This window comes from Sparus aurata, chromosome 17 (genome assembly GCF_900880675.1).
Source record: "Sparus aurata chromosome 17, fSpaAur1.1, whole genome shotgun sequence".
Classification (NCBI taxonomy): domain Eukaryota; kingdom Metazoa; phylum Chordata; class Actinopteri; order Spariformes; family Sparidae; genus Sparus; species Sparus aurata.
This window is the reverse complement of record NC_044203.1, coordinates 33076924-33089735: the sequence shown is the minus strand read 5'-3', so window position 1 is coordinate 33089735 and position 12812 is coordinate 33076924. Positions and strand designations below refer to the sequence as shown.

The window sequence follows — 12812 nt, the reverse complement described above, 5'->3', positions numbered from 1 at the left end:
TCTCCTTACAGTTATTATAATTTACCAGTCTGTAGACATGGCATAATGGGATTGACTCGCTTTTGGAGCCTGCCTCAAGTGGCCGTTTAAGGAACTGCAGTTTTTTTGCACTTCCATGCTTGCTTCATTTTCAACCCTGGAGGTGACCAGTTGGTTTTACATTAGTCTAACATTATAAACAATTAAAAAAAACTGTTGTTGTCTGCCTCAGCTGGTTGAGCTTTAATCAACATGTTATTTATTCCTGCCTCTAATAAATTCCATTTGCAATATGAAAATGAAAATAAAGGTGTTTGAGGTGTGAAGCTTGTCAGTTCAGCATTAGATCATACATGTGTGTTTGTTTTCAAGATGTTGGATATTTTATACTAGCATCAGTGGTTCTGGTTAAAAAAACAAAACAAAAAAAAAACCTCACCTATGAATCAGTGCAGTGCGACAGAAAGAAATACATTTTTCAAACCGCTCGCTGCGTCTCTGAAGGCAAGACGACGCGACTCAGGTCGTTTCTCAAGCTGCCAGTCGGAGTCGTAAGCGCTCCGGGCGGTGTCATGTTAAACAAAACAGTGCATTGATGCAATGCACAAAGAGTTGGTTATGTCAATGCGATATTTATCACCTCTGATCAAGAAGAAATTAGTGTGAAAATAAGGTCGTAGATCATCGCGGGTTAGATTAAGTGTCAGAGGGGAACAAAAATCAATGGCTGTGTGCCTCTCGTTCGGTGTGGCCGGTGGAAAGTGCATCTGAAGGTGCTGTGGCCTCCGGACAGCGACGCTACACGAAGCTTAACGCCTCTGACACCCTTTAATACGGTGACCAACCAGAGGAGGGGTTGACGAACGTGAGTGTGTTGTTCAGATTCAGGCTGTTTGAGCTTCATTTGCTCAGTGTGGTTTTCACATTACTTCTCTTGGTGTCAGGTGTTTTTTTCTAAAGTGCCTCGTGTTGTTTTTTTTTTTCCTCCCCTCGCGGCCGCACGGTTTGTGTGCGTCCTCTTCTTTCAGCTTTGTTTCGTGATTTGTTTGTGCAAATCGACGACACCTCAGCGGCTCTGGAAACACGAGCCGCTGTTTTTCTTTTGGTGTGCCAGCTGTGACTACTACAGCTGATCTCACATGCGCACCGCTAAAGTAATCATTGCTGTACACTTTGCATCGACACACTGCAGGTACAATCACAGCAGAGGCTTTGCGGCTACTCGGAGAATTACAAACCTGCTACACACAGTTTGTCGCTCTTGTTTTTTTTTTTTTTTATTCCCCCTGAAAACACAAATGTCTCCCGCAGGAATTATAATGAATGAGCCTGGAAGATGCCCTGGAAGGATGCAGGAGCTTAAAGTCAGCCAGCAGTTTAAGGAAATGGGCACTTTATGTTCACTTTTATTGCACTTACCATAAAGTGAAGTCCTCCTAATCTACATTGAAAGTATCATCTTACTCAAACGCACTCCCTATTAATCCTGGGACGAGCTGGCCACTGTTGAAGACGCTCCTCACAGTCAGTCTGTCAGAGGAGTCCGCTGTTTAGCATCGGTCGGCAGATAACGAATGACAATCCGATCCAGCCCAATGAGATGCTCCTAATTACCTAATGAACGGGGACATGAGGTGATTTGTTGCCATGGTGCGCTTGTTAGGTTAAGTGGTGGGAATCGACAGGATGGTCAGACGTTATCTCTTACTGTATCTGTTCTTACAGGGCGCTCAGTCGTCTTCATTCCCAGCCGACCCAAGTGCAGCTTGATCCTGAAGTAGTGTAAAAACTAAGAGGTTCCAGAGGTCTGTCTTTAAGATGTGACTTTGTAGAAGATGCAGCCGTGCTGCAAGATGTAATGACAGTCAGTGAGTTAACACAGCTTTTTTTTTTTTATGTGAAGTTGGCAGCTTGGATCCCTGAATCCACTGCTGCTGCCGAGGAAGCTTCCTAGTATGTGAGTGGCAGCCATGATGAGAGCTGTTTGGAGTCTCTACAGGGTTAAATGCTGCTTCCTGTCTTATCTCCTTCAGTACAGGATACACTGTACCACCCTTTATGAAAGGAAAGGAGTGGCAGCAATATCTGAAGTGAATATCATGACTGACCACTTCAGAAACATCCACCGTCACATATTCATGCAGCCTATTGCAAGAGCAGCTGGATTCTCTTTGCAAGTCTGTAAGGCTCATTAAGTTTTCCATCGAGTGTTTAGATAAAAAAAAAGTGTGCAATGTTTTTTTACTTTATTGACTCTGATTGGACCACTCATAGTCACTGGATAATCCAAAAAAAACACAGCAGAACCAGAACTATCTTTATTATTTATGAAGTATTCTTCTTCTTCTACTTGTCAGTGTGTTATGCTAGCACCTAATGCTACTCCGAGCTGCTAGCCTCAAGCAAGAATGATAGCAGGCTACAGAGTTAAGTTTTAAAAGTCAGCAGTCCACTGGTTGCGAAAGGAAGTCTGAATGTGTGTAAGCGTATGAGAAAATGACCACACTCCTCACTTGAATTATCACCTCAGTCGAGAGTTTCTTTGTGAGTTTAGTTTCAGGTTTTCTTCAACGCAGCATGATGTTCATTTTTTTAAATAATGGTCCCATCTGAAGTGAAACAGTCGTCAAACCAGGATTTGTGTTTGGCTACTTCAAAACAGCACACCATTAACCAATGGGTGATGTCACAGCAGTGAAAACTTTGATGAGGCTACGATGTGTGAAACTGGTGCACTTCGTCTTTAAGATGCTTTACAAATCAACGCAAAGCAAAGTTAAAATGTTTGTAGAGTTTTGACGGTTTGACTTTACCCACAATCATCCAATTTTGCATCAGGTGCAACTTAACATTTTCTCTCGAGTTGAAGGTCCAGTTTATAAGATTGTTTACTATCATTACAAACTCGTCAAACACTGGCACTTCCGGTCGGTGGTTGGCCCCAACCTACCAACCCAAAGCATCAGTATTTGACGACCTGAGCTCTTTCCACTGACTTTGCATGTACTCGTGTCCTTTTTAAAACTTGCTTTCTTCAGCGTAAACACAACTTCAGACATCAAGGTTCCCAAACGGACCAAAAAAGCACCAAAACCAGCCTCGACAAAGCAACAACAGAGTCACTTGCGTCCAAAACATTACCTGAACTGTATCTGACTCCAGCCTCTCCATCACTCACCAACCGCGAGCTTTGAATGTGCTTTTCAAATCAGCCGCCTTCATTTGTTTATTTGCAAAATTGCCTAGGCCTGTGTTCATGTGTCGGGGCCACAGAGCGTACAGACGGATGATGGTGACGATGAGACTGTGGGATGTGTTGTTGTGGAAAGCCTCTCAGCGTGGCCTCGTCGTCCTCCCGCCTCTTCCCCCCCTCCCTCTGCTCCCATCCCTCTTCTATTGACCATGTTGCACATTATAAATCAACTGTGAGTTGGGCTACCTTGCAAGTACCCTAATGAAAGCTCATTTATAAAGTGGCTAAATGGTCCTGACAAAAGTCCTAATGAGGAAATCAATAATTCAGTGATTGTTACTCTTCTTATACTAATACGTCCCTCTTGTAGCGCTTTGATTCCAGCTAAGAGAAGGTCATTTTTTACCGTGTTCAGTTCTGCGTGTCAGCACTGTTGTAGGTTTTTTTTTTTTCTTTTTTCTGTCCTTGAAGCTTCGTGATGAATTGTGCGTTGTTGTCGTTGTTTCTTGGAAAGATGAAAAGGCTTTTGTGATCTGTGGGACGCCTTGACGCTGCTGTAAGGCCCAGACACTGCTTCCCATGATGCACTTTTGATGATTTGCAGCCGCTGTCGACTCTTTGTGCCACTTTGTTTCTTGTATCTTGATCTCACTTGTCTAATCAACTATTCTGCTAATTTCTCTGCCTTTATTTTATCACTTTCTACTTGTTTATCTTTAGTGTTTGAGGGCACTGTCCATGTTAGCTTAGCTCCGAGGTTAGCCTACCTGCTGGCTCAGACGGCATATCAGCTCTCAGTTTGGGAGTTAAGTTTTCTTCACTCTCCGCTAAATGTTTGCAGAGTGTTTCTCCTCCCCGGGTGATGCAGTCTCTCGGCAGCATGCTGTTCTTGGAGGCACCCAAGCAACATTATAGAAACTCAAAGCAATTACATGTATCGTGTCTTTTTTTGGCCTCGGCTATATGAAAGTTTCACTGACCTGTCGTGTCAATTAGCGCTTATAACAAAACATGAAAAACTTCCATCGTAAGCATTACAGTTGTCTGCTGCTCATGCTGTATTTATAGTGTTGTTTTATGAATTTAATGTAAACGGCTTGAACAGCAATACTGCTGATCAGCCGGTCTGATTGCTTGTGTAGGTGATTGGCTCCCATAGCGCGATGTCTGATTGAAACTGATTTGGACTCAATGATGCATTACAGTGGTTCGTGTTGACTGTTTGGACTTTGTAGATCGGGTGTTTCTATGAGATCCACATCCTCATACCTAAATGACTGAATGGGAGTATTGACATTCCCAAAACAATAAGATTGGTAAAGCACACCAGCGACCGCCGTAACAGACCTCCGTTGATGCTCGCCAGAGTCCTGCACGGGTTCGGGTACCCGTGGGTAATTTTGCTTCGGGTGCGGGTCGGGCGTCGGTATCAATTTATAGCGGGTCGGCTCGGGTGCGGAATGTAATTTGTGCTACTGTCGGGAAACGGGTCGGATGCGGTTTTAAGTACGCCGGGTACAGGCGGGTGCGGGCTTGCAAAATAAGACCCGTGCAGGACTCTGATGCTCGCCGTCTGGTTAGGGATGGCAAGAAAACTACCCGGTTGAAATAACCACATTACTTTCTTAAAGGGACAGTGTGTAATATATCAAGTATTTAGCGCCGCCTAGCTGTGAGGTTCTACATTGCAACACTCCTTTGCTCACCCCTCCCGTTCTGAAGATGTTGGAGACGTTCCGGAAGCTACGGTGGCCCTGACGGACAAGAAACTAATTTTCAAAATATGGACTGTTTCCCAACAGCGTCTAGGATTTCTGCTGAGGTAAAGATGTAGTTAGTTATTGTTATTGTTAGTGACGAGCGCTTTCGCTGAGCTCCCTCTCAGTTCCGCAGTCAAGCTAGCTCTGAGCGAAAACGCGTTTAGCCTTACTACGTAGTACCACGTAGTGCTTTGTGTCCCTCTCGGCAGTCCGTAGTTTTTTTAAAACCGGAAAGACATGGCGGCCTCCATAGAGCTTGCCCGTGCTGTGTATATTCAGATAGGTAGTTCTTCGCTCAGGAGGATAAGTCAGATTGTTGGCAGAGGTAATTGTACACCAATGAGGACTTACTTATGAACGAAGACGTTGATTTGAGTTAATAAATTACTTAAATCGTTACACACTGTCCCTTTAACTTCAGTTACAAACATACTTAGCATTACGTAAATAACTCTGTTTTCAACGTTGACTTTTGATTTTACATCGGACAAGAACAGCAGTCTCTCGGATAAAAAGTCCCGTGCCTGTTTCATGCATCCTCCACCCTACAGTCGATGTCACATTTTATACTGCTTTGTCTGATTTCCTCCTTTGCTGCCGTTATAATCACTGTGGCCACTAGAGGTCGCCACTTAACAAGAAATGTAAATTACGGGTGGTAATAAGCTGCTGTAACCTGTCTGGTTGTTATTCTGATGAAGACGGGCCGGTCTGACGGAAAAGCTCATCTCTGCTAACGTTAGCGTAACATTAGATGTCACAGGCAGGCGTGTTAGTGATAGCACTGTTTATCCCTGTTGAGCAGTTTATCCCATTGGACGTCCTGTTGGTCTGCATGCGTGTAATCATGAGCGAATATAAAATAGCATACCAGGATGTGGACAGATGGTGACTCACCCCTGCGAGGTCATTGATCATCAGCCTTAACAATGGGAGTGTGTGCTGTAGGAAGCCCGGGGAGCAGCACCCCAGTCCTCTGTTAATTGCTGGGGCAGGTAGATTACCCTCTCACACCCCTCACTGGGCCTTAATGTCGGGCATGGGAACCCATCGGCCACCCCATGTGCCCCCTCAGATGCCTCCTTAACTGGCTTTGGATTCATCACTGTGCTTCGATATGTGATTAATGAGCCACATTATGCGTCCTCTGGAGATTAATGACAGTGTGATTTTGGTCAGCGGTAAACACGAGAGGTATATTTCCTGTGGAGTTTAGAAAGATTCCCTTTTTTTTTTGTTTTTTTTTACTCCAGTGCACGAATCAAACACGAGCTCACCTTTACAGAGCGGCCCTTTTTTTTTTTTTCTTTTTCATGAGCTCAGCATATGAGGAACTGTAGACAGAGGAGAGAAGAAGAAGAAGAGATGCTACGAGCTCACAGGCTTCAAGATTTTGACGTGAGAAGAAACACTCCGATGTTTCCTCTTCTTTTTTGGTCCCTTTGCAGTTTCCGTTCTGTCTTGTTTCTTTCAGAACAAAGAATAAGCTGTGGTACTTTGAGTTCGGCACTTCGGAGACCTTTTCGGCCACATGTAAGAAGCTCCACGACTTTCTGGAGGTTGAGGTAAATCAAACCACATGTCCTCTCTGTTTTGAGCCCTATAGAAAAACACAGCGAGTCACTGCTTTTCACTCTTATATCGACTGTTTTAAGTCTGTATCGTTAGACATATTTGATAAAACCAAATGAACAAATACTCAGGAAAGACTAACGTTGCCTCCTGAAAATATTCTGGTCAACCCTCGTTCCATAAATAGCACAAACGCGCACTAGTTTCAGATTGAACCAGACAAAGTGTTGATGTGTGAAGGCTATCTGTGCACCTTCCCACCCGCTTCTCACTGAACCTCAGTTCAACACACAGGTAATTAGCCCTACGTGACCCTGCTGTGTGTGATATTGAGTGATAATGAAGATGCCGTCTATACAGTTCATCTTCCCCCCTTCCTTAGAGCTATCCACGCAGTGCAGAGGTCTTTATTAATTAGTGCTGGTTAGGTAACAACCGTGGTGAAGGGGAGCAGGTATGAAGAGCCACACTGGTTTATGAAAGCCATTATTATATGATGTGTATATACATTAAGCTTTTTAGATTACTGTTGGCCTAACAGAAGGTGATTCTGGAGGTTCAGTAGATTACATGGACAGGAATGGTGGTTCTAGAAACAAACTCAGGGAGACAAAGAGAAAAGGAAAAGGAAACAAGGAAAAGGAAAGAAAGAACAAAGACACCGAAGTGAAACAGAATCATTGTTGCTCACCTGCCTTGACTGTTTCTGTTTTGATTTCTAAACATTCTACACGCTCAGATCTTCTTACTACTCAAAGACAAGGTAGCATTCAAATTGTTGCTGCTTACCAAATGCTGTGCATCAGTATTTTTGTCCAATATAGTGTTTAATTAGTCTTAAAACCGGCTTTCGGGGATGGAACAGACATCACATCTTGGATCTGGTCATTTTGAATACTGACTGAATCGTGACCTTTGATTGGCTGTTTGGTTTGATCACTAACACAACCAAAGACATAGAGTTACCTGAGGGAACAACCATTTTAATGGGGGCAACACTAAGTCTTACACTGAGTAACAACTCTCAGGAACATTTAAATGTAAAACTCCTTCTTTTTCAAATGTCCACTGCAAAGGTTTCTTTGTTGATTGCAGTTTTGCTCAACTGAAACCTTCAAAGTTCAACTCATTAAGGAAGAAAAATAACATAGTTCTTTAGATTGCAGTGAATAGAATTGCTTGAAATACATTCTGTTATTTTCAGTTGAATGTATTTCAGGTTTTTGTAGCTTTACACCAGCCGTCGCTCAAACTACAGTAAAACATCCCTCATTTTCTCTCTCTTTTCCAAAAGTGCGATGGTGTCACTCTGGACCTCAGCAGCATCTCCCTGGAAGGCATTGCCATCCTCAACATTCCCAGCATGCACGGCGGCTCCAACCTTTGGGGCGAGAGCAAGAAGAGGAGGGGACACCGCAAGGGGGGCAAAAAGAGCCAAGACAAGAGGACGCCGCTGCTCGACCCCAAGGAGCTCATGTTTGCCGTTCAAGGTAATGTCGACGCCTGAAGTCGTACGTTTATGATTGTTTATTGGTCGTCTGCAGTGAACTAAACCACCAAAGCACATATCTGACTGGAAAGCGCCAATATGTCATCATGAGATATACCATTACAAGGTGTGTTTTGGGTGTAATGGTAATGGTGGTCAGTCCACCAATTTCATCCACACGTCAATATCTCCCTGTCGCATGGATTGACATGAGATTTTGTCCTGATATTCATGGTGCTCAGATGATGAATCCTAATGACTACAGTGTTTCCCCTAGGTTTTTTTGTTGGCGGGGTGGTATCCGCGGGATGGGGGGGGCAGAATATTCCTGAATTAAAAAATAAAATAAAATATTTATATATAACATATATATATATATATATATATATTATAATGTATTTAAAAATTTAGCCATCAATACAAGGCCAGCTGACTTGCTATCTTGTAAGGATCATACAAGCTGGCTTACATAACATAATAATAACAGCTGTTTAAAGTTTTGTTCCGATTAATTTGGCGCTACCCAAGCCAGCCGTAGTAAGTAACGCACTTCTGGTCATTTTCACAAAAATAAAACACCCGTTGTCCTTTAATTATAAAGAAAACCATAAGGATAGAATTTGCGCTTTTATTTTATAAACAGGAAGCGAACCTCCCCTCGCTATGGCTAACTTGAAACCGCCGTAACTCTGTTTTAAATTCTGCTATAGCGCCGGTAACATCAGGTTTTGAAGCTTTTTCGTGTGAGAAAGTAGCCGTTTAGTTCCCGGTTGTGCCGCCAGTTTATCCAAATAACGCTTGTTTGCACGTTTGCTCCGACGTGGTGGGAGAAGTCCAGACCAGCCGCACCCGTAGCGGAGCGGCGGAGCAGCCCGGCCCGGGTCTGCTGAGGTGATCTGCGGTCAAAACTTCACCGTCATACCGGTAGAAGAACATGAAAACAGAAAACAGAATGGTAGGGGAAACACTGGACTATATTGGTGATCCTATGGCTTTTTATCTGGCACCACCAGTGGGTCAAACTTACTTATCCTGTAAAATATCTCAAAATCTACCAAATCAATCGCCTCAAATGTTGTACAGACATTCAGGGTCCCAAGAGGTTGAATCGTTGTGACTTTAGTGATCACGGGGCTTTTTATCTGGCTCCACCGACAGGTCATAGTTTTACTTATCTTGTGGAATATCTTAAAATCTACCAGATGTTGCCCAGAGGAGGAATCCAGACGGCCTGATGATCCTCAATCACACTTTATGTTTACTGCTAATTTGCAAATGTTAGCATGCTTACACGCTGAACATCACCATGTCAGCGTCGCCAATGCTGTCGATAGATTCACACAGCTGCTACCACAGCTGTAGAGTCTTATTTTGAACACAGAACCTTTCAAGATGTTTTGTTCAAATGTGGCGTACAGTGAAAAAATTGGCGAGTCATCAACAGCACCATCAAACTCCTGCATGTATGGAAGATCGTGGTTGGTTTGCACTGTTGGACAATGATTTTTAAAAATACCAGTTGGCGGTGTTGGAGGCTTCCCCCTGAAGCCCGAACACACACAGACAGTCCGTGTCCTTGCTCCTATCAGATAGATCAAAGACTAAACTTGGGACCAAACTTTTCCCGAGCGCATGAATATTTCACCGATGACAAGGTGAATCATAGCCAGCAGGTTTTGTTTGCAAAAAGGAGGTACAATCATGTCAGTGTTTGGAACTGTCACTTGTGTATTAATGGTCTGTGTAGGCTCCGGTGGACAGGCTCAGTTAATGGGAGCGGACTGAGGGGGGTGTTGGGCATACCCCCGAATCCATTTACGTCAAAAGGAAGCCCGTCAATGAGAATATATGAATGAACGGAGCAGAATGAGTCAGCTGCTCTGTGGTGAAACAGTGTGAGCCTGTTTGAAGGACTCATCCGGACGAGAAAGGAGAAAGCCGCGGTGCAAGAAGTGTTTAAATCCAAAATGTAAAGGTGATAATGCAGCAGTGGGAAAATGTTAAACTGATAGAAAAGGTTCTGGATTATTAGATCGGATATATTACCATGAATTTATTTAGATTAAAGGTTTTCTTCAGGACGAACGCGAACAACTTTAATTGTTTTCTCCAGCTCTTCCAGCAGCTCACTTTTTCTCATAAACTAACAAATCTTATGTATTTCCCAGCAACCTCAACTTTACACTGTATTTCTTTTTTATTACAAATGTTAGCATGCTGACATGTTATCCGAACATGGTAAACAGTGAGCTTGTTAGCATTTTGCCCCTCTAAGTGCCTTAAGAGGTGCAAAAATGAATCACTAACTGTTTTAATCATTGTTTAATTGAGTAAAAAATAGGTTCACATTCTGTGATTTCAGCTTCTTACGTGTGAATATTTTCTAGTCTCTTCTCTCCTCTATGACAATAAACTGAATATTGTTCAGTTTTGGGTTTTTTTAACCCATTTTCTGACATTATGTAGATCAAACAGCTAATCAACTAGAATGGCACTGAGTTGAATGCACACCTCCGCCAAGCCCAGTCAGTCCTCTTTAACTCAATAAAGCCTTGTCCAATATCAAATGAAACATTTAAATCTGCAAGATGAGTTTTAGTTGTACCAACATCAAATTGTCCTTGTTCTTTGAAAACAGCCACCTTAATTTGGCTGTTTTGTTTTCATGAAGATCAGGATTATTCCCTGAGAAATTAACAACAATGTTGTGTGAAAAAAATGTCCTGGATGCATCCATTTATCCGATTCTGCACCAAGAGTTAATGGTGTGCATTCAGGGTCGAGTCTCATCCAAGTTCGGTGGAAATCAGTTCAGTAGTTTTTGTGTCATCCTGCTGTCAAACCAGTGAACCCGACCATCAAACAGACACGGGCGAAAACATGAGCTCCTTGGCGGAGGTCGTAAATCCAGTAAATAATTGTTAGTTGCAGCCTTTACAGAGATAATAATGTACCTGTAGACTATCGATCTTGTTATACAGTATGTGGACAGTGCCGTCAATACTGTTGTAAAGTTGTGATCGATTACAGGGTTCAACATATTCCACTACTGATTAACTAAATTCTCTTTGGTCTGAGATATTTCCTAGAACAAATTGTAATTAAGCTGCACCGTGGCTGGTTTTGTAGAGCTCGTGGAAAGTTGACATGATGGAAGTGTTTCCTTTTTTTTTATTTTGAATGCAAAATGACAATCAGCACAATTGAATAAGCGTCTAAATTACAAGAGAATTAAAAGTGTATACATCTGAAAACGTTAACGCATAAGCAGGTATGATTTTTTTTCCTCGCCATCACCACGAATCCTGGATTTGTTTGTGTTCTTTGTGTTTCATTCCCCATCATGTCTGACTGCTGCCTGCTCAGGTGATGCACAGTATGTTTGTGGGTTTCACGGTGAGATGGTGCGTTTGTACTCGGGGATGAAGTGGATGTTACAATCAGTGTCGGGTTTGAAACATGGCGAGCCGGTGAGGATCTCCAGACGTGGCTGCCGGTGATCCCTTCTGAGACTTCACCTGGGTCAGAACATGACTGGTGGAGAAGACAGATCTCTGTGAAGCTGTCGATGGAGCCTCTGTTGTTTTTTTTGTTTTTTTTTTTACCGCGATGTGATTCCAATTTTGTTTGTTTCCGTCGGATTCAGCAGCAGTTCAGTCGCACCCTCGTAGAACGCTGATGGTAAAGCTTGTTAAAAACATGGCAAATTAGTCCTTGTGTTACAGTCGCAGCATTCACTCTACTTGTGATTTTTTTTTTAAAGTGAGAACCTGAGAAAAGAAAAGAAAATGATTGTAAATTACAGCAAGGGCGGCGAGGGAGTTGTAGAAAGAGGCAACAGCTCGGTCCTGAACTAATCAGCCCGAACGAAACAATCTTCTAACAAGTTCTTTTGTGCGTCTGGGATGCGAATAACTTCCCTAATGTGACGTTGTGACTGTCGGGCGGCGGTGCGGTGTGCTGCAGAGGGCAGACGGTTAATAGTTGATCAATTCAAAGCCCAACCTCGCCGCGATGAACACTCCATTAATCCCTGAATAAAAATCAATCAGTTTGGTGTTTGTGGTTGAAGAAAAAAAAAAAAAAAAAAGGGCCATCCCGGGAAGGCACTTAGTTTGAGTGGGGAGTGTGCGCCGCTACGTCTCTGCGTGTTTGCGCCCCATTTGTACATGTTTATCGATGTGTGTATGTGGGCGTGCACCTGTGTGTGTGTGTGTGTGTGTGTGTGGATTGCCCTTGTGGAAGGTGCCCTCAAGGTGAGCAGCCCTAACTTGTCAGATCAAGAGGACTGCGTATTTAGAGGTAAACACAGGAGTGCATTAACCCAGAGGGGGCACCGCCGAGCACGACGCACAGATCAAACTGTTGGCAGGGATTATTGTGTGTGTGTGTGTGTGTGTGTGTGTGTGTGTGTGTGTGGACGGGTAGGTGGAGGGCGGCTGCGGGATAAAAAAACTCTGACCTTTCGGGAGCTGTTAAATCGTCCCGCTGGTGACGCCAGGAGACAAGCCCCTCAGGTGGAAGGGAATGGCTGCGGAGTGAATTATTTAAAATGGGACTGAGGTTTTTCCAGGGGAGGGAGGAGGAGGGGGGAGGAGGAGGGAGGGGATGGCGTCCATGTGTGGGTGGAAGGGTTTGACGCTTGGGACTGATGCCCCGTGACAAGCCCCATGAAGCTTTCATTGGAGGACCGGCCTCCTTCACCTCCTCCTCCTCCTCCTCCCGCCATCCCTCTTTAGTTTTACTTTCAGCTGATCGGCCTCCCTCGCCGCCTCTCTTTTTATTCCTCCGCTCTCGCCCTGTTGCTCCACATGTGTCA

General features: G+C 43.7%; 1 protein-coding gene across 1 annotated transcript in view; it reads left to right on the top strand.

Annotated features, from left to right (window-relative positions):
• Nucleotides 1-12812, top strand: part of dgkb (diacylglycerol kinase, beta) — an 85188-nt gene that overhangs the window by 62463 nt on the left and 9913 nt on the right. The window contains exons 21-22 of the mRNA XM_030393201.1: nt 6407-6497; nt 7799-7994. Coding sequence (XP_030249061.1) covers nt 6407-6497; nt 7799-7994 — 287 coding nt within the window. The remainder of the gene's footprint in view (nt 1-6406; nt 6498-7798; nt 7995-12812) is intronic.